The sequence below is a fragment of the Bubalus bubalis genome, chromosome 6, assembly GCF_019923935.1.
Source record: "Bubalus bubalis isolate 160015118507 breed Murrah chromosome 6, NDDB_SH_1, whole genome shotgun sequence".
Taxonomy (NCBI): Eukaryota; Metazoa; Chordata; class Mammalia; order Artiodactyla; family Bovidae; genus Bubalus; species Bubalus bubalis.
This window is the reverse complement of record NC_059162.1, coordinates 7,780,143-7,802,542: the sequence shown is the minus strand read 5'-3', so window position 1 is coordinate 7,802,542 and position 22,400 is coordinate 7,780,143. Positions and strand designations below refer to the sequence as shown.

The 22,400-nt window shown below is 38.2% G+C and overlaps 1 protein-coding gene across 1 annotated transcript in view; it reads left to right on the top strand.

Moving 5' to 3' along the window:
• The window catches only part of ATF6 (activating transcription factor 6), a 234,783-nt gene that overhangs the window by 34,065 nt on the left and 178,318 nt on the right, over positions 1–22,400 (top strand). The window contains exons 8-10 of the mRNA XM_044944907.2: positions 281–501; positions 16,253–16,438; positions 17,476–17,567. Coding sequence (XP_044800842.1) covers positions 281–501; positions 16,253–16,438; positions 17,476–17,567 — 499 coding nt within the window. The remainder of the gene's footprint in view (positions 1–280; positions 502–16,252; positions 16,439–17,475; positions 17,568–22,400) is intronic.

Sequence of the window (22,400 nt, the reverse complement as noted above, 5' to 3'; positions counted from 1 at the left end):
AGATTTAGTATTTGTTAGTTGAAAAAAAAGGTGGAAATACGTTGTTAATCATAACTTCAAAGACAGTGAATTTAAAACATATTTTAAATTCATTAAAAACACAACAGTGAAAGTCAGCAAGAATGTGTGCTGCTCTTGATTGTGGTTTAATTGGTGGTTTCAAATCGTTTCATGTGGTTTTACCTATTGTATCTGCAGAAGAGACCTAAGTGCTCAACAGCTTGCCCCCGCCGCAGCAGTTACGCACCCCCTGATTCCTTTTCTTTTTTCTCTACTGCAGGTCAGACCGTGATGCTCTCTCAGCCTACCGTGGTTCAGCTCCAGGCCCCTGGAGTTCTGCCCTCTCCTCAACCAGTCCTTGCTGTTGCTGGGGCAACCACGCAGCTACCTAATCATGTGGTGAATGTGGTACCGGCCCCTGTGGCAAACAGCCCAGCAAATGGGAAACTTTCTGTGACCAAACCTGTCCTACAAAGTACGATGAAAAATGTGGGTTCTGATGTAAGTTTTGAAGTTGAATGCTTTTTTAAATGCCTGATTTTAAAAATGAGAACAAAAAAAGGACACTATTTTTGTTTTTTAAAGTTTGTTATATTGTGTCAAATGTGCTGAAATTGCACATCCAATCTCTGGTGGAAAATTAAGGTAAGGCTTATTTTGTTAAAATCTAAGTGAAAAGGTTTTAAAAAGTCCAAAGTAGTTTGACTAAGAGAGGTATGCATACCTTCCTCTTCTTTAATTCCTTCTTTTGAAACTTTTCATCGCAATACTTCAGACTGTCACCCCCAACTCAATCATAAAATACTAGTATTTTACAGGATTCTTTCATGTTTCCTGATTGAAATGTTTTTGGCAATGCCCCAGATAAGTCTGTAGACTTCTTTTTGGTCAGAGTTTATATTTAGCTTCTCTCTTAACTTACTGTAGAGTTTTCACCACTGCATAATGATGACTTGCTACTCTTAGGAATTCTGTTTCTTAATGATTATTTAGTTTTTTCCCATCTTTGCAAACCTTCAGATTTTCTGTTATAGGGACTTTTTGTAATTTATAAATCACAGAAAGTTTCCCAAGATCTGTCACGGTCTAAAACCAGTTACAGTACTTGCCAGCTAACTCTTGCTTTCTTTAAAAGTGATACAAAATACCTTATGTTATGTGTTAAACAGTAATTGAACATCATGGGCCTGAAGTTCAATGAAAGTTAAAATCAAGTAATTAGTCTGAAAGTGGATTCTCTAAAATCATGACTGGGAAAGCAAAACAAACCCTATATCTTTTTTTAAAATAAAAGTGGATATTACCTTTTCTTTAGGTATTGCAAAGTATTTTTAAAATCCTGTGAGTTATATAACATTGTATATCATACTATTGACAGATCTGTCTACTAGAATTTATTAACTAGCATTTCAGTAGCCATTTCGTTGTAGAATTGCTCTACTGTTGCATAAACACAGCCAAGTAATCTCCATCAGCAATATTGTAAAGACCCATAACAAAAGAATATTATTTACTGGAGTAGAACACCGAAATTCTACAGTAATTCCCACAGTTTATATAGGAATTGAAAACAGTGTGTGCCAAGACATGAAGGAGGAACAGTAGTGTTACATGAGAATAGACACACGGTACAGGATTGAGCTCGACTGTTACGTTAGTCTGAGTACTGAAAAAGGTAAGCGCACAGTGCTGTAGCTTAATAGACACTAATGCATAGAATGTGTTTCGGTTGAAGATGAAACGATGTGAAGCTGAGATTTGTTTTAAGATACTCTATGTGGAGGTGATGAGCACAGAACAGAGAAAACAGGATTAGCAAAAAAATGTTGGTACTCATTGAGGGTGGGTGTGTAGTCTTTCTTTCCTTTCTGTATTTGAGAAGTTTTCTACAATAAGTAAATGAACAATGATACCAAAAATCTAAAAAATATTTCATGAAATATTCAACTAAAAATCATACATCCAACTTTTCAGTTAAAATGTTTTTCACAGGAGAATGAAGTTCGCAGGGAAATTCTATTTCATTTCTGGTGATTTGTCTGTTCAAATTATGTTTCTTCTTGACTAAGTTTCGGCAGGCCGTATGTTTCTAGAAGCTTGTGTGGTTCTAGGTGGTCCAGTTTGTTGGCATATAACTGTTCATAGTATCCTCTTATGACTTTTTGTGTTTCTGTGGTTCCAGTTGTTATTTCTCCTCTTTCATTTCTTCCTTTGTCTATCTGGGTTCTCTTTGTTTTTCTCTAGGTTGGGTGTGGTTAGAGGCTTGCTGGTTTATCTTTTCAGAAGACCAGCTCTTGTTTTGTTGATCTTTTCTGGTTTTGGATCTTTATTTTATTTATTTCCTCTCTGATTTTATTATCTCCTTCGTTTTGCTGACTTTGGGTTTTGTCTGTTCTTTTTTTCCTAATTCTTTTAGGTGTCAGGTTAGGTTATCTGAGATTTTTCTTGTGTCTTGAGGAAGGCCTGTATGGCTATGAACTTCCCTTTTAGTACTGTTCTTGCTACATCCCATGGGTTTTAGGAAGCTGTGTTTTCATTTTCACTTGTCTTGAGGGATTTGCTGGTTTCCTCTTTGGTTTCATTGCTGACCCGTTGTTTGTTCAGTGGCTTGTTGTTTGGTCTCCATGTGTTCGTTCTTTTCCCGTTTTTCTTACTGTGGTTGATTTCTAGTTTCACACTGTTGTGATCAGAAAAGATGCTTAAAATGACTTCTATTCTGAACAAGGATTTTGAAAATGACCGCTTAAAATTTTCTTTTAATACTTTTTAAATTGTGAATTTGAATATTTTTTCTGTAATACTCACAAATAAAACTTGCAATAGAAAATATTCAAAGTTGTCTATAGGTAATTTGTTTAGACATTAAAAATATGTATTTTGAAATATTTTAGACATGAAAAAGATAATGGCTAATTAGAAATTTAAAAAATATTGATGTATATGACATCTATATATTTTTTTATTACCAACATTTTTGATTACCAATCATACCTCAGTGAGTACCAACATTTTTTTGCTAATCATGTTTCCTCTGTTCTGTGCTCATCAGCTCCACATAGAGTATTTTAAAGCAAATCTCAGCTTCACATCATTTCATCTTCAATTGAAACACATACTATACATTAGTATCTATTATGCCACAGCACTGTGTACTTACCTTTTTTAGTACTCAAAATAAACTAACATAATAGTCAAGCTTAATCCTGTACTATATATCTATTTTCATGTAACACTACTGTACCTCCTTCATGTCTTGGCACACACTGTTTTCAATGTTAAAAAATCTTAGCATATTTTAGTATACATTCATAGAATTATAACATTCAATCATGGGATGGTCCAGAGGAACGTAGCTAGGGTGGGGAGACGGTCTAGAAACCATGTCATGGGGAGAAGAATGGTTTAAGGGTTGGTATGATTCAGTCAGCTAAAGAAAATAAGACTGAAAATAAAGCCGTCTTCTAGAAAATGAAGGTTGTCGTGTGGAAAATAGGATAACTGTTCTGGGTTATTCCAGAGGACTCATCTAGAACAGGTGCAGGTAAGTTACAGAAAGTAAAAGTCAAAGTCGCCCAGTCTGTCCGACTCTGCGATCCCATGGATGAACACTCCATGGGATTCTCCAGGCCAGAATACTGGAGTGGGTAGCCAGCTGTTCCTTTATCTTCCCAGCCTAAAGGTTCAAACCCAGGTCTCCCACGTTGCAGGCGGAGTCTTTACCAGCTGAGCCACCAAGGAAGCCAAAGAATACTTGAGTGGGTAGCCTATCCCTTCTTCAGTGAATCCTCCCGACCCAGGAATCAAACGGGGGTCTCCTGCATTGCAGGCTGAGTCTTTACCAGCTGAGCTACAAGGGAAGCCCAAGTTATACAAAAATTTCTTCTAAGAGTCTTTGATGCAGTAATTCTATTTAAAAACAAGAAGAGATCATTGTTTCTCTTCTAGGCTTAATATCTGAATAATGAGCATCTTAATGGTGGCAGTCATCATTGTATGTCACTGGCACACATTCTGCAATCTTTATAAACATTGCAATTCATTATTTGTCTGTTAGCCAGACATCCTTTAGAAGTTCTTTGACGTGAAAGATTATGTCTGTTTTGGTTTTAAACTCTTGGAGTGCTTTGTAAATTTGGTGAATAATGCAGTCAACATTGAAGAACTGGGGGATGTGTGAGATGAGAAAGTATAGGACCAACAAGTACTAGCTTTTTTTTTTAAGCAATAATTATTGACTAGCATTCTTATTATTTTTCAAAATTCAGAATTGACAGTGTTATACAAGAAGGATTCAAGTACTGTATGTCTGGTGCAAGAGACGTAAAGACGATTAGAATACATTTTCCAATCAACTTGCATTGAGATTTTTGTGCTTGTTTTTCCTTGACTAGCAGCACATCAGGGAGTGAGCCAAACCTTTTCAGTATGAGTTTTCTGTTAGAGGTTTTGACTTAATGTTTATTTCAAGTAAAGAAACATCAGTCTGTCCTCTATCAGCTGGACAAGCCATTCAGGAACCCAGGATAAATCTGTTCCAGAAGGAGCTGCAGAAAACTTTGATCTGCTCACATATGTAGTCTCCTGTGACCTCAACAGTGTGTGTGTTTGTTAGACTCAAGTCCTATTAAATTAGGATAAATTTAATTAGTATAACCCCGATTCAAAATGGCCAAAATGAAAACTTTTTCAGCAAGCATTTTTTTGTGTGTTTTTAAACCACAAAATGTGGTGGAAAAGTTGTAATTCGGTACCAAAAAAAAGTGTATCAGTTTTTTGTGGCTTTGTATTGCTGACATGGCTTCTTTTTTTCTACCTTTTTTGTTCTTTTCATTTGGCTGGTTTCACTCTCCAGAGGTCTGCTCCTGCCATAAAGTAGCATTTTTAGCATACCATATTCTGCAAACTACATTAAGTGCCACATTTTCTGTTATGAAACAGTTTGCCTGGTTCAAATTATAATCTCACTCTTCCTGCCTTTTGCTGGTAAATCTGTTCTGTTTAACTCTTGGAAACCTCACCTAAGTCTTCAAGAAATATGGTTGGTTTTTGGCTCAGATCCTGATGGAAAAAATGAACATGGTCTCTCATTTCAGTGTAGAAATTCTCTTAAGCAGTTTCTTAGTAAATGGTAATCTTGGAACTACAAAGATGCCTTCATGGGAGAACATGCTTATCTTTCTTTAAAGTGCTATTGAATGTTGCCAAACATCAAACCAAGGGCTTGGAAACAGCAATCTGTTTAAATCTGCATTGAACACTTCCACTTACCCATTATAATTCCCTAAAGTTCACAAGACATTATGGTCCTAGTTTTAAGGCTACGGAGCTACAACATTGTTCTGGTTACTGGGACAACAGAACAGATAAAAAAGAGGAGTGAAATTCTATTCTAAATGTCGCAAGTGGGTCAAGGTGGAACAAAAACTCTTAACAGAAATCAGTTGCTGGATACAATGGAAAGAAAATGATCAGAAACAAGGTCAGAACTTGAAGTAAGATCAAATGGGAGACTGATGAAGGGGTACAGGCTATACTGACAGGAGGCCGCAGGTCTTCTCTCAGTCCATTCGCTCCACTGAGCGTCTTCCAAACCCCTTATTACTTTGGACCCTCTGTCTTGTTCCTTACTTAGTGACCTTGACTCCTTCCGTCCCAGCCCCTTTCCTTTGGGAGGCCCTGTCCTGGGCCACTAGAGCCATCATGAGAAGGTGGGTGCTGGGGATCCTTTTCAGTGGCCTTGGGTGTGAGAATGGTGTGGAGGGGATTCCCCTGGCATGCATACCGAATTGAAACTTTGTGTTTCTTTCTGTGGGGACAGTGTTACATAGTTAAGTTCAAGAATTCAGGTATTGTTAGGATTGTCAGCATGGGGGTGATGTGATGCTGGCCCAGATGATGCTGTACACAGTGTTCCTTCATTGCGGTGGCGGAATGCTGAAGGTGGGAATTGACTACATTTACAGCGAGCAGTAAGCAAGCCTCCTCATTGTCCAGAGGGAGATGTTACCTCATCTCTCAAGGTCAATCCTGAGAAATGGCCTGGGTAAAGAGTGGTCAGGGCTTTGTATTCTTGTCATACCCAGGAGGATGTGTAGTAGCGGTACTCACAGGGTACCCCCTAAAGGAGTAGCTTCCAAGAAAGGTATGAATCTAAAACAATCTGTTTACAATGCAAAGCAGTGCGGAGAAACTTAGAAAGATGGAGCATATCTGTGTTCTGTTTCAGAAAAAAAAAGTGAACTACTGGAGATGCTTATTTTGTCTGTAAACCCACAAATAGATACTGTTAGGTCAAAGTGTGAGCTGAATAACCTTGAATTGTGTGACTACCTTAGACCTAAGAAGATAAATAGTGAATAAATAATGAACTTTTTAGTAACTAAATTCTTAAGCAACAGAGACATTGAGATCATGATATTTCTTTAGGCTATAAAGTAGAGGAATCCATCAGAACAAATTCAACAGGAAGATTTAGAGATCTGAAAAGCTATCCAGATTCTAGTAAAGAAATTACTTCTGTGCTGACTACTTTTTGGCTTTGCTGCTACCAGACACTCTGCACATAAAAGAAAAACATGCTTCGTTAAAATATTTGCAGTTCCTCTTTAGATGGAGATTTGGGGCTCCTAAAAATTTATCCTGAATAAAGACTTTGGCAAGTAATCTCTTCTGTGGTTACAGTAGCTTTGGAATGAGAAGTGAACAAAAATTTTTTTTCCCTTGCATTAGGTTAGATTTATGTCACGGCAACTTTAACATTCTTTATTCTTTATTTCTCAGTTTAGCATCTTGATAAGGTTAATAAATAATTATTTTTAGAGGGATGCTGATTTATATCTTAATAAATAATTAAATGCTTCTGTTCTTTCTCTGATTTCTCTTCCTATAAACTACCCCTGGAGACTCATTCCTAGGAAGACAGTCCTCCCATGACCTAGATGCTTTCTAGCTGTTTTGTTTACCTGCTCAGAAGCAATCACTGTTACCAGTTTTTTGTGCATTCTTTCTGAGATAGTTCTTTAGTATATAAGAGTATATCTTTTTACCTATTTACCTGTTTTATGGAAATGGTAACATACTATAAACACTCTCCTGCATGTCACTCTTTTCAATATATCTTAGAGATTTTTCGACAGCAGTACATAATAAGTTTTCTTATTAATAGGTGCATGGTAGTCTTATCTCATACAGCTGTCATAATCATTTAAGAGTTTTGTGGGGTTTTTTTTTCTTTGTAAACATTCCTCCATTGAATAACTTGGTACTTATTTCAGTTTGTTCATATGAAAGTATATCTGTAGGAGAAATTCTTGGAACTGAAACTAGAGCGTCAGAAGCTAGGTAGCTTTTCACCTTAGGGGTAGTTGTAATTTGTCACAGAGTTTCTTAATGGAACCCATTGATAGGTTTCAGTGTTTCCATAAACAAGTTCCCTTTTCTTCACCTCACTCTGTTCCCTGCATAATTGCTTGTAATACTTTGTATGCATGTACATTTGTCTGGAAAGAGAAATGTACATTTCTTCTTCTGCCTTCCATGGCCTTTTGAGGTGAATGAAAGCCCTTGTTTGTTTGGGGTTTTTTAATAGCTTAGTTGGGCTAAAATTCATATACTATGGAGTTTACCTTTTTATTTTAAAAAATTGTTTATTTTCTTTGGCTTTGCTGGGTCTCCATTGCTGTGCACAGGCTTTCTCTAGTTGCAGCAAGTGGGGGCTACTCTCTCGTGGCAGTGCATGAGCTTCTGATTGTGGCGGCTTCTCTTGTTGCAGAGCACGGGCTCCAGGGTGCTTGGGCTTCAGTAGTTGTGGCACGTGGGTGTGGTTGCCCTGCCGCATGTGAAATCCTACTGGACCAGGGATCAAACTTGTGTCTCCTGCATTAGCAGGTGGATTCTCAGCCACTGGACCACCAGGGAAGTCTGAGTTTGCCCTTTTAAAGTATACTATTTAGTGATTGCTTAGTATATTCTCAGAGTTACGCAACTGTTACTGATGTTTAATTCTAGGATATTTCATCACCCTAAAAAGAAACTCCATTCCTGTTAGCAGTCATTCCTCATCTGCCATCCTCTTCAACCCCTGGCAGCTACTTCCTAATCTGTTTTCTGTATAAGGGAAAGTGAAAGTTGCTCAGTTGTGTCTGACTCTTTGTGACTCCATGGACTATACCGTCCATGAATTCTCCAGGCCAGAATACTGGAGTGGGTAGCCTTTCCCTTCTCCAGGGGATCTTCCCAACCCAGGGATTGAACCCAGGTCTCCCACATTGTAAGTGGATTCTTTACCAGCCACAAGGGAAGCCCAAGAAAACTGGAGTGGGTAGCCTATCCTTTCTCCAGCGGATCTTACTGACCCAGAAATTGGACCAGGGTCTCCTGCACTGCAGGTAGATTCTATACGAACTGAGTTAAGCCTGCTTTCTGTATGGAGTTGCCTATCCTGGACATTTCATATCAATAGAATTATACATGATATAGCTTTTGTGTATGGCTTCTTTCATTTAGCACAGTATTTTTCAAGATGTATTTATGTGGTATATTTCAATGTTTACTCCTTTTTATGGCCAAATAATAGTCCATTTTTCAGATATACCACATTTGGGTTATCTATTCATCAGTTGATGGACATTTGGGTGGTCTCCGCTTTTAGGCTATTAGGAATAATGCTGCTTTGAAAATTCATGTGCAAGTTTTTGTAGTCTTTTAAAAACAATTTTTAGTATATAAAGAATGTTTACAAATCAGAAAGATGCAAGTTAACCCAATAACCAAATGGACAAAATAAGTGAATAGATAATTTACAAATAAAAATGACAAATTATTTCGATGAAAGTATCATTGGCTATATAGACCTGAAGGTGTGTATTCTCCAGAACATTACTGTTCTATAAATGTGTGAAACAATATTGTTACAGAAGAGAACTTTTGACTGGTTAAAGGTGGTTAATAAATAATACTCAAAGATTAAACCTGTTATGGTTAACATTTTCTGTGGCTCTTAGCACCCTTGATTATGAGTTTTAAAGGAAAGTTCTTTTTGCTTTTCCTGTAACTCCTTAGTGTTACATCTGTACTGCAGTCTTGTGTGTGTGTGTGCATGTGTGTGTACATGTGTACAGACCTTGCATACGGTAATAATTTCAAATTTTAAAAAGTTGTGAAAACAAAACTAGTGCAGAGAACACCACGTACCTTTACCTGGATTCACCTGTTGTTAACATTTTACCACATTTGCTTTATCAGTTAGTTTTATTTATCTGCCTGTCTGTCTATCCATCTGCATCTATATATACACACATATATACATTTTTTTCTGAACTATTTTACAGTAAGTTACATACCTTAGAGTTCCTTACCCTTAAATTTGTCAGTGGGTGTTTCCCCAGAATAGGGATATTATCTTACCCTACAGTACAGTTACCACCTTCATAAATGTGCGTTTGTAAAATACTTTTTTTAGCTGTCAGTATGACAGTTTTATCACTTGAGTTTTTCCCCCTCCAATATAGGATCCCTATAGGGTCAGATACTGCACTGAGATGTCATATCTCTTTGACTTCTTTCAATCTGGAGCATTCCCATAGCCTTTGTCTTTTTGACGCTTCTGAGAAGTTCAGCTCTTCTCTAATATAGTTGTGATAAGTACTTCACATTTATTTTCACATAGTCCTATTTGATTCTCTCAAAATCCTTGTAAAGCAGGCTTTGTTCCCATTTTACCATTGAATGAATCAATTGGTTAAATATTTAAGTCAAGGCCATATTACTTAGATGGCTGATATTGATGAAGTGGTATATACCAGACACTTTGTTGTAAGTGCATAATACCTCCTAATGGCCTTCTCAGGCAAATGAGAGTCCCGATAAATACAGAATAAGGAGCACACTGAGGGATCTTGGGAGGAGAGTGAATTAGATTTTTATTCTTAGGCCCTGGTTTTCTGCTTTTGTATGAATTAAATGGGATTTCCAGATTTTGTCTGTTTTTGTTTTAATCTGATATTTAATATTTGAAATCTGTAAAAATAAGAGCTGGAATGAAGGCAGATATTTGCAATATTACTTTAGTTGAACAGTTTATCAGAGTATCTCTGAGGCACAGTGTTGATGGAATTAAGAATTTGTGTTTCCTCACCCAGTTTATTCATAGCTGCAGGATATTTCTTTTTAGTGAAACTTATCGCTTCAGTTCGAGAGAAAGTGATGGCACCCTGCTCCAGTGCTCTTGCCTAGAAAATCCCATGGACGGAGGAGCCTGGTAGGCTGCAGTCCATGGGGTCGTGAAGAGTTGGACACGACTGAGCGACTTCACTTTCACTTTTCACTTTCATGCACTGGAGAAGGAAATGGCAACCCACTCCAGTGTTCTTGCCTGGAGAATCCCAGGGACGGGGGAGCCTGGTGGGCTGCCGTCTATGGGGTCACACAGAGTTGGACACGACTAAAGCGACTTAGCAGCAGTAGCAGCAGCATAGCTTCAGTTTAGTTCAGTTGCTCAGTTGTGTCTGACTCTTTATGACCCCATGAATCGCAGCACACCAGGCCTCCCTGTCCATCACCATCTCCTGGAGTTCACCCAAACTTATGTCCATCGAGTTGGTGATGCCATCCAGCCATCTCATCCTCTGTTGTCCCCTTCTCCTCCTGCACCCAATCCCTCCCAGCATCAGGGTCTTTTCCAATGAGTCAACTCTTCGCATGAGGTGGCCAAAGTATTGGAGTTTCAGCTTTAGCATCATTCCTTCCAATGAACACCCAGGACTGATCTCCTTTAGGATGGACTGGTTGAATCTCCTTGCAGTCCAAGGGACTCTCAAGAGTCTTCTCCAACACCACAGTTCAAAAGCATCAATTCTTCGGCGCTCAGCTTTCTTCACAGTCCAACTTTCACATGCATACGTGACCACTGGAAAAACCATAGCCTTGACTAGACAGACCTTTGTTGGCAAAGTAATGTCTCTGCTTTTTTAATATGCTATCGAGGTTGGTCATAATTTTCTTTCCAAGGAGTAAGCGTCTTTTAATTTCATGGCTGCAGTCACTATCTGCAGTGATTTTGGAGCCCAACATATAGCTCAGTGGTAAAAAATCTGCCTGCAGTGCAGGAGCCACAGGAGACATGAGTTTGATCCCTGGGTCTGCAAGATCCCATGGAGGAGGAACTGGCAACCCACGGTGGTATTCTTGCCTGGAGAATCCCATGAATAGAGGAGCGTGGTGGGTGACAGTCTATGGGGTGGCAAAGAGTTGGATATGACTGGAGCAACTTAGCACAGCATGGCATGTGTGTGGCGCATCACAGTTTACAGAGAACCTTCATGTCCATTACATTTGATCCTCATCGCCATCATATGACCTGCAATAGTGGAGTTAGGATTCAGACCTTGGCCTTCCCTCAGTTCAGCACTGTGGTCTTTACTCTGTGCTCTGTCAACGAGGCTTACAAGGTAGCCCTGATGCAGTGCCAGCTTCAAATTATCCGTATCTTGAAACTTGCTGTTCCCTTTTCTCTCTCTCTACAAATGTATTTTCTTAATTAAGAAAAAAATTCAAGCAGATGGTTTTAAGTTTTGTGAGACAAAGTATAAAGATTGACTTTATTTGTCTGGAATCAGATAAAACAGCAAAGTTAATAGCATCCATATTTTATGATACAGTAGTCATTATTGTGCTACATGGTAATTAAGCACACATGTTTAACATTGGTACTAGAACCATTTTGTTTTTGGATTGGATGATACCTTTAGAGGATTAAAGTGTTAATTTCCAGTAGATGAAGTTTATTTCTTTTTTATTTAATTGAATAAAGTTTTGTTTGATATAATGAAGAGGTTAATCAGTGACAGTGTTTGCTTTATACATCAGTTTAGAGAGAAAGATTCAGCAAAATGAGAATTAGAACTGATAGATGTATAGTAACCTAGTGGTTCATTCACCTGTATGTTACCAGTACTTGATCTGTCTTGAGCTTGTGTGAGATGTTGGGATGTATTTCTTACCTGTAAAATATTTTAATATCTTTATAGCCATTCAGGACTTCGAAGCTCATTTTTTAGCAATGTCATGGAATCAAGGGTCTATATAGTCTATTTATTTGTAAGAAGAACATGTCTTGTAGTGTTTATCAGTAACTTAAAATGAAACATAATGCAAAGAGACTTAGGATTTTGACTCTTGAATTGATCCAGCCTTCAAAAAGTATTTGTCCATTTGTGAAAGTTCTCCTTTTATGAGAGTCTTTCTTTTTTTTTAAATTTTATTATTATTTTTTAATACAAATTTATTTTAATTGGAGGCTAATTACTTTACAGTATTGTAGTGGTTTTGCCGTGCATTGACATGAATCCATCCGTACATGTGTTCCCCATTCTGACCCTCCCTCCCACCTCCCTCCCCATACCATCCCTCTGGGTCATCCCAGTGCACCAGCCCCGAGCACCCTGTATCGTGCGTCGAACCTGGACTGGTGATCCATTTCACATATGATAATATACATGTTTCAGTGCCATTCTCCCAAATCATCCCACCCTCCCCCTCTCACACAGAGTCCAAAAGACTGTGCTTTACATCTGGGTCTCCTTTGCTGTCTCACATGTAGGGTTATCGTTACCATCTTTCTAAATTCCATATATATGTGTTAGTATACTGTATTGGTGTTTTTCTTTCTGACTTGCTTCATTCTGTATAATAGGTTCCAGTTTCATCCACCTCATTAGAACTGATTCGAATGTATTCTTTTTAATGGCTGAGTAATACTCCATTGTGTATGTGTACCACAGCTTTCTTATCCATTCATCTGCTGATGGACATCTAGGTTGCTTCCATGTCCTGGCTATTATAAACAGTGCTGCGATGAACACTGGGGTACACGTGTCTCTTTCAGTACTGGTTTCCTCGGTGTGTATGCCCAGCATTGGGATTGCTGGGCCGTATGGCAATTGTGAGAGTCTTTCTTACAGTCAAATAAACGTTTAATAAGGAAACACTATGTTTTATAGTGCAGTGGCACTACAGGGAGAATATTTTTCTGCTTTGGAGTTTTTCCTTTTCCAAGACATAATGCTTGGTGAAAGAGTTGTCTGAAGGCAGGATGATCAGAAGCAGGGACCGGCTAGCTGTTCCATCATCTCAATCATGCTAAATCATCTTATACGCCCACAGGGAGATGTGTCAATTGATTAATGGGCCAGAGTATCGATTTTATGTTTGTAGACTGCTAACAGAGGAGGGTAAACTTCCAGATACAAGCAGTTCCATAAGCCTTCAATTTCAAACAGGCTCATAATTAAAGTAACCACACAGTTCACTGAGTTTAGAGTTCCATACTGTAATGCAGGACTTCCTGTTTGGTATTTAAAAGCAGCGTGGAGCTATTGTGTAAGTAGCACTGGTCTTGGAATTAACTGCCCTAAATTCTAGCCTTGATTCTTCTACTCTAACAGTGTCGAATGATGAGCCTTATTTTAAAGAATCTTGAAAACTATAACAGTTTCAACAAGAGATTAATTAAATGTTTTACGGAGCATCAATATAATTGAAATACTGTGCTGCCATTCTCATGGCATGTCAAAGATGATCATGATATGTTGTACGGGAAAAAAATCAGTTTACAGAATAGTAATTACAGGTAGTCCTTTTTTTCTTTTAAAATATCCTCCCCTGTCAAACAAACAAACAATATGCATATGTTTAATCTGAAATTTTATTTTATTTTTTTTTACCCTCAAAAATACAGAATAATTTAAATATTTTATTCAGTTAGCTGAAGATAGCTTGCTGAGATGTAAAGTTGGAGCTCTGTGTTTGGAGATTCCTGTGGACTTCATATATTTTTATTGTATTCATCCTTTGTATTTATTGGTAATACTGAGTATTTACTGCATTTTCAGAACTACTGTTATCTCTTTCTATGGGAAGAAATGAATATTTGGCTACAGGTGGTTTTCGTTTCTTTAGTCTGAGGCATGTGCACTGACAGCCTTTGAAACTTTATCCTGTATAATATGCAGGTGCTTTTATTGTTTATAGAAATCCCTAATCCTGTTTGAAATTTATTAAGTAGTGTGCCATCTGTAAGCCTCCCCAGAGTCCATACATTAACCAGCCTTTAAATAAGTAAGGTTACCTTTTATCCAACTTTTAGTACAAGCTCTTCCATCTGGGAACCTTCTCTTTTACGTGCTTGCTCGGCGTTCTGTGTACTTCAGTGCTCTTGTGTTAAGTATTAATTATGGACACTGGCATTCTCAGTAAAAATGAAGATCACTAAGAGTAATAGTAGCTTGAACAAAGTGGCATTGTCCAAGAATAGTTTGAAATTGATGAATAGTTAAAATCCATCATGATTTGGCATTGCTCTGTGTGTGTGTGTATTGAAGAGTGGGATAGTTATGCCACAGGGAGATTTTGTAGATTAATGGTTATAGAAGTCAGCATTCTTGTGATGTTTCAGTTAAAAAAGAAAAAAAGGGGGGGAAAGATACACTTCTTGACATCTCATGTAATATTTCTTTTCCTTGTGGATTCTTTTTTTTTTCCTTATGGAGTCTGATTGCTCAGTTGGATTTGGTATACCTCTATTTCTAGAAACTAGTATGGGGTGGAAATTGCAGTGTTATTTCAAAAGAAATCAGCATTAAATTATTTAATTTTATTTATGTATCTCAGTAAGAGTTATTAAACAGCCACAGTAAAATGTTTCCTTTTTTAAAAGTCCTTTACAAAACAGAGAAGTCAGAAATTCTGTCACCTGTATACTTACAATAATAAATTTAATATTATTTGGTTCTTTTTATGGACTTAATTTTGCTATCTCACGTTCTCTCTGAAATAGACTAATGCTAAAACACGTTTCACATCTTTGTTTATAAAATATGACAAAAATAATTTTGGTCAGTAAGTTTTGATTATGGTAGATATTGTGGGTCATATCACATAGTTTTGGCTTCTGAGGTATAAAATCTAGGAAAAGAGAGAAAAAGTCAGCATTTTTGAAACAGAGCATTCAGCTGTATCTTCTGAATTACAAGGGCATAAGCAATTCAGACAATATTAAAAACTCCAAGTGGTCTGTCATAAGTAAGAGTTTGGATGGTCCTTAGAATAGCTTAGTAGAGGAAAGCATTCTAAATCAGAACACACAGTATGAATAAAGGAACACATTAGATATGTGTGAAGATCATGGAATAACCTTGATTGGAAGAAGTGGTGTGAATAGTTGGAGAGTTAGGAAAGTAGAGAGTGGTTGCATTATGGAAGATTTTGAAAGCAAACGTGGGTAGGTAAAATATGTGACTAGCTGGCTTTTGCAATGGAGAAGGCAATGGCACCCCACTCCAGCACTCTTGCCTGGCAAATCCCATGGACAGAGGAGCCTGGTAGGCTGCAGTCCATGGGGTCGCTAGGAGTCAGACACGACTGAGCGACTTCACTTTCACTTTTTGCTTTCACGCCTTGGAGAGGGAGGTGGCAGCCCACTCCAGTGTTCTTGCCTGGAGAATCCCAGGGACGGGGGAGCCTGGTGGGCTGCCGTCTCTGGGGTCACACAGAGTCGGGCACGACTGAAGCGACTTAGCAGCAGCAGCAGCAAGATTGAAATGCTTTTTAGGAGAAGAAAGTTATCTTAAAAGTGGTAGACAGAAGGAGCTTGGAGCCAGCTGAAGTAGTTAGAAGGCTGTTGCAGTAGTCTGGAGATGAGTTAGTATGTTAGGGAATGAAAGAAAAATAGGTTACTGGTCACACCTTCCTTTATATCCTGAGAGATACCATTGATAGAAGATCAGTAGGTTTTAAAGAATAGGTTGAGGGAGATAATGAATTCAATTGGCACATAGTGAATTTGAAGTGATGGTAACTCTACCAGCAGAAGTGGCCCTACAAGTAACTGGATAGATGGTTCTGAAAAACAGTCAAGTAATTCAGGGCCTGTGATCTAGATTAAAGCTGTGTGTATGCATATATGTATAGTATTTCTAAAGGGAGAGTGGGAAGATCAATAAATAAATCTTATTTATTATTTATCAATAAATAAGTCTTATTTCTGGTGAAAACACCAGAAGAAATCATTTAACAGGGTTTAGAAGGCCTTATTTAATCATTTGATTTCAGTTTATTTCATTTGAGTATTTTTTTAACACAACCAGTAAGCTATCTTTTAAACAATTTGTTTAAAGATAATTATAAAAATCAGTATATTCTTCACTGATGTGATTCTAAAATCCAACTATTTTTTATTTACTCTAACTTTTCCTAGATTGCTGTGCTAAGGAGACAGCAACGTATGATTAAAAATCGAGAGTCAGCTTGTCAGTCCCGCAAGAAGAAGAAAGAATACATGCTAGGGTTAGAGGCAAGGTTAAAGGCAGCCCTTTTGGAGAATGAGAAGCTGAAGAAAGAGAATGGTTCCCTGAAGCGGCAACTGGATGAAGTTGTATCAGAGGTGAGTGCTAGTTAGTGATAGAGGCGAGATGATGGGTTGAAGTATTTTTTTTTTCCTGATAAAGCAATTGGAAATTTTACATTTTAAATTAAATTTTGTAAAATAATAATAGGAAAAGGCAGGCACAATAAGCCCAAAAACATTTGTAGTAAGGATAAAGTGTTGAAAAGAGGAGCTTTTGAATTGTACCTCCCAAGCTGTGTACAAAAATTGTCTCCTTTTCCTGGGTTTCTTCTCCCTTATTATCATAGCACCCTTTCTCTGGTTTTTTTTTTTTTTTTGACTAAATGAATCACATCAGGTCTCCTAAGTAGTCCCACTAGGTCTTCCCTTTTAAAAGAGTAAACAATACAAAATTTAAAAATTTAATGTGTTCTCAGTTCACCCAACCACTGTGCTATACTTTGTATTTTGTTGCTATGCATCCCAGTGAGGCTCATCACCTCAATTCTGCTCATGAAATCTGCTGCTTTCAGAATTTCCTACCGCAGTGCTTTCTTGAACCAAACAGATGCCTCTGCCTAGTGAATGGGACGTTTTTGTTTGACTGTGCAGGGCAGCATGTGGGATCTTCATTCCCTGACCAAGGACCAAACCCATGCTCCCTGCAGTGGAAGCGTGGAGTCCTGACCACCGGACCGCCAGCGAATTACCCGGAGACTGGCTTCTTACATTGCTCTTTCTATCTTGCCCTGAGCACATGGGAATATTCCATTATGTTACTGAAAACAGTGATTTAAGAGAGAGACAAATTACTCAAGTACAGTGCCTTGGGATTCTTTGAAGATTCATAAAAACGTAAAATTGTTGACTTCTTCCTTTGGGTGAAGAGGCCTCTGCACAAGGGTTGCTGTGTCTCTTCTCTCCTACTCTTTTCCTTAGTCTTTTGAAAAGTACTCTTTCCTCATATTTGCATTTTGGTTTTCATTTAAGCATTCTCATAACTGGTAAAGAGCAGAGTTATTATTATCTTAGATGTTGCTTTTTGTGAGACTGATGTGTAATTCACTTGTATTTAATATGATCATTTTCTTTAGAACCAGAGGCTTAAAGTTCCTAGTCCGAAGCGAAGAGCTATCTGTGTGATGATAGTTTTGGCATTTGTAATATTGAACTATGGACCCATGAGGTAAGTGTATAGATATTTGTTTTGGATACTAATGCTAGAAATTTGAATTCTTATTATTTATTATTTTTGCTCTAGTCATAAGCTAGGGAAAAATGGATTTGTTTTTTCCTCCTCAGAGGCAAGATAACAGAAGAAAGATTGGTTCCTCTTTCTTGTTCTTCATGTAGGTCTGGCAGAAAGTAAAATTCATGTTTTTTTTAAATGAAGGGAGCCTTAAGTTATTAAACAGAGCACTGATAAAGCATAATACTGAACTGAGAAAGATCATGAGCCTTGAAATTAGACTGAGTTCAAATCCTAGCTTCCCCACTTAGCTTAGTAACTTTGTTGTCTTATTCAAGTTACTTAATCTCTCTATGCCTCAATTACTTACCTTTAAAATGTAGTTATAATATTACCTCCCTCAATACTATGATACTTGAGTGTCAGTGATTATAAGGCACTTGAATGATTTCTTCCCTAACTAGAGCAGTAATTCTGTTTCCTCTTCAGTAGGTTTGGAACAGGAATTAATATAAATATTTTAAGCATTCTAGCTGTATTTGACACAGGTTTTCAGCTAAATCACAACTAAGAAGTGCTGCATTTATGTTGAAATTATAGAATACTAGATTTCAAAGGGATCTTAAAAATCGTCTTTTTCAGATTCCCACTAACCGTGGCATACTCTACACACGAACAAGGTCAGCATCCTAGATGTTGGGGAGTCAAAGAGTAGTTAGACAGGGGCCATGCCTTTAAAGATCTCATGATCCAGCTGGGAGGAGACACATGTGGAAGGATGACTATAGCATAATGTGATAAATGTCATAACTTCAGTATGAACAAAGTACTAAAAGAATATAAACGAGAATATGCATCCCTTGAGGAGAACGTTCATGTCATATTGATAGATGCTCAGAACATTTTCTTTTGTTGAATGCCAGAATGATGAGGGAAATCCCATAGAGGAAGCTGAATCTTACAGTATGACGATCGTTTGCCTGGTAGAAAGTACGGGAGAGTCATGCCAAGGGAGCAGCATGATAAGAGGCACAGTTATGAAATGGCTGACGAGTTCAGAAAAAAAGTGAAAAATCCGGTGCATTTTATGTATGTGGAAGTGTGTGTGAGGAAATATAGCTGGTGATATAAGTGAGGCCAGATAATGAAGGGCTTAGTATGCTGCTGTATTCACTGCTACTATAAACCAGTCATTCCTGGGTTTTTAGGCAGAGGGTAACATAATCAGTTTCATATCTTAGGAAGATGACTCAAATGACTCTGAGGGTGGTATTGAAAATGGTTTGGATGGAGGAGAAACTGTTGACAGAGACAGCATGGGATTCTGTTGATGTACGTAAAGCAATAGATGAGAGTCTAAACTTGGACTATGGTGATGGAAAGGATGGCCTATCCCAGGGTACATCTCTGATGTAAACTCTGTGGGATTTGATGATGAATACAGTGTGGAATGTGAGGAGGAAAAGAGAGAAAGGAAACATAATTCCAAAATTTCTCTCTTGAGGGACTGAATGGTGATACTCTTATATGAAGTAGCCAACATATAAAGATAGTTTCATGATGGAAAATAATGGTTTCTATCATTAGTATAAATTTGAGATAGTGACTAGATATTGGGAAATTTGAGATAATGCCTAGATATTCAGTTTAGTTCAGTTCAGTCGCTCAGTCGTGTCCAACTCTTTGTGACCCCATGAATCGCAGCACGCCAGGCCTCCCTGTCCATCACCAACTCCCGGAGTTCACCCAAACTCATGTGTTATCGAGTCAGTGATGCCATCCAGCCATCTCATCCTCTGTCGTCCCCTTCTCCTCCTGCCCCCAATCCCTCCCTACCAGTTATCTGATAGATAGAGATGTTAATGGAGTAGCTGAGATTATCCAAGGAGAAAAATAGAGGAAGAAGAATAAGAAGAATCTGAGTGACTCAGCATGAACAATAGATAGACCCAGGGAAAGACACTCAAAGTGAATAGGATTGGGGACAGAATGAGAAGAAAATGATTTTCTGAAGCCAAGGATGCAAAGAGTTTCAGGAGGGGCTTGAGCAGTGGTATCACATGTTGAGGGCTTGGGAGAGGCAGAAAACTGAGATGAGAATACTGAATTTGGTGATTAGCAGGTCAGTGGTAATCTTGGAAAGCAGATTTATTAGGGATAGGAGTGAAATCTGTATTAAAATTAGTTGAGAACTGAAAGGAATTATAAATTGAATAATAATCTCTTTTTTATTTATGACGATTTTAAACAGAGAAAATAGTATAATAGTATAATGAACCCCCTTTTCACATGTTTGATGGCCAAACCAGGTCATTCCCATTTTATTTCTATGTAGTTGTTTTCTAAAAATTAAGTTGATCTCATATTGGACTTTTGTTGTTGTCTGATGGTAACACAATTCCCCAGAGCATTTGAAATCTCTTCATGGAGTCCCAGAGACGTAGCTTTTTAATTGGTTAACTCAGACAGCTCAGTGAAAAGTCATAATTCCAAGTTGACTTATGTTTGAAAGTTGACACTATACTAGACAAGTTACATAAAATATGCTGAAGAGATACCTGAAATAAGCATTTGCATTATTAAAAAAAAATTTACTGCTTTTTTCATGATTTATTTTTGACATTTTACCCGTATCCTTTATATTAAAATTATTTTGTTTTTGTGTGTGAAAACTGGACTCCTTTTTCTTTTTTTAAAAAATATGAATTTGCTTCACTGCATCAGGTCTGAGTTGGGGCATGCAGGGGCTTTGTTGTGGTGACGGACTTCCTAGTGCGGCATGTGGGCCCCTAGTTGTGTCACAAGGGCTCCAGCGTGCATGTGCGGGCTCAGTAGTTGTTGTGTGTGGGCTTAGCTGTCCCATAGCATGTGGGATCTTAGCTCCCCAACCAGGGATCAAAGCCCTGTCCCCTGCATTGCAAGGCAGATTCTTAACCATTGAAGCATCAGGAAGGTCCCAAGGAGTGCAACTTCTTTATTTAAGAAGATCTATCTCTTGATTAATATAGGAGATAAGAGACGTGCTAATCAAAACTTTGTCATCCTGATTTAAGAACTTGAATGTAATTAAATTACTTGAATTAAGTGAATTAGATTACTATGGAGTGAATATAAAGTCATCAGTTAGTTCAGTCGCTCACTCGTGTCCAACTCTTTGTGACCCCATGGACTGCAGCACACCAGGCTTCCCTGTCCATCACCAACTCCTGGGGTTTGCTCAAACTCATGTCCATCGAGTCGGTGATGCCATCTAACCATCTCATCCTCTGTCATCCCCTTCTCCTCCCGCCTTCAATCTTTCCCAGCATCAGGGTCTTTTCCAATGAGTCAGTTCTTCGCATCAGGTTTCCAAAGGATTGGGGTTTCAGCTTCAGCATCAGTCCTTCCAATGAACATTAGGACTGATTTCCTTTAGGATGGACTGGTTGGATCTCCTTGCAGTCCAAGGGACTCTCAAGAGTCTTCTCCAACACCACAGTTCAAAAGCATCAATTCTTCTGCGCTCATCAACATGAGTGCAACTCTCAAAATGAAGCATTTTATACTGGGACCCTCAGTACCAGATGGAGCTCCGTGAGTGCAGGTTGCGGTGAGCAGGGCCTGCTCTCTGTTGTGGTGCGTGGGCTTCTTCCTTCGGTGGCTCTTTTTGTTGCATTGCACAGGCCTAGGTGCGTGGGCTTCAGCAGTTGCAGCCCGCAGTCTCAGTCTTTGTGGCACGCAGGCTTTAACTGGCCCTCGGCATGTGGAATCTTCCTGGACTAGGATCAAACTCACGTCCCGTCCATTGGCAGGCGGATTCCTATCCACTATACTACCACGGAATCCCAGAGATACACATTTATATGATTTCTTAAAAGCTGTGTGCTTTTCGTTCCTCATTTGTTATCTAGGCTCTCTGAGGTGAGGCTCATTGTTTTTTCAGTCAGATCTACAGCATATATTTTTATATGTTTGCCAGGTGCTGAGCAAGGAACCAGGAATGTAAACATGAATAAAAGCATGTCTAGTAAGAGAAGCACATATGTAAACAATTGTAATATGAAAAAACATGTAGGTATTGTGTAAAGATAGGAGCATATTCTTGAAGGAACATCAATAACTCTGATAATGGTAGTCACAGCAACTTTTTGTAGTAGCATTTGATGAACGAATAAAGACAGTGGAATTTTGCTGCAGGAAGTGAGAATGGTGTTGGGTATGTCCTGTTGTGAAAGTCTGTATAAGTCAACAGAGATTTGAAAGATAAGACAGTAACAAAAAACTTTTAATGAATTACTGATCTTCACAGATGCTGAGATGATGGGTGTATCAGAGGATGGGTCTTATTTCCATGAGCAAGTAAATTGACCCATTATGGATGGAGGGGATAGTGGTCTCAATTTATCAATAAAGGTTTGTGTTTAAAAAATTAGATGGGTAGTACAAAAAGAGTAAATAAGAATGAGAGAAAGTTGAAATACTTGAAAATCCTGAGGAGCAACCCAAGGAAATCCATGCCTGTCTTTATGCGAAGCTTTAGGAACAGATAGCCAAGAAGTAATGGGAATATTAGCAACTGTTCAGATTTTAAAAACATGTTTAAAAGGCTTAGACTGAAGATAAAAAAACAGAGAGAGCTAGAAGGAATGAAGAAATATCAGAATGTCTTAACAAGTTGGAACACCAAGAGGGAAATAGGAAAGAAACGGGCTACAAAACTCATACAAAGTTGGAATTATTTCTTCTGGAGAAAATTAGGCACAAACAGTGAAATATCAAAGCTAGAGAGCAACAATGACTTGAAAGACTGAAATCTACCCCTGAAGCAAATGTTGGGTATGAAGATGTTCC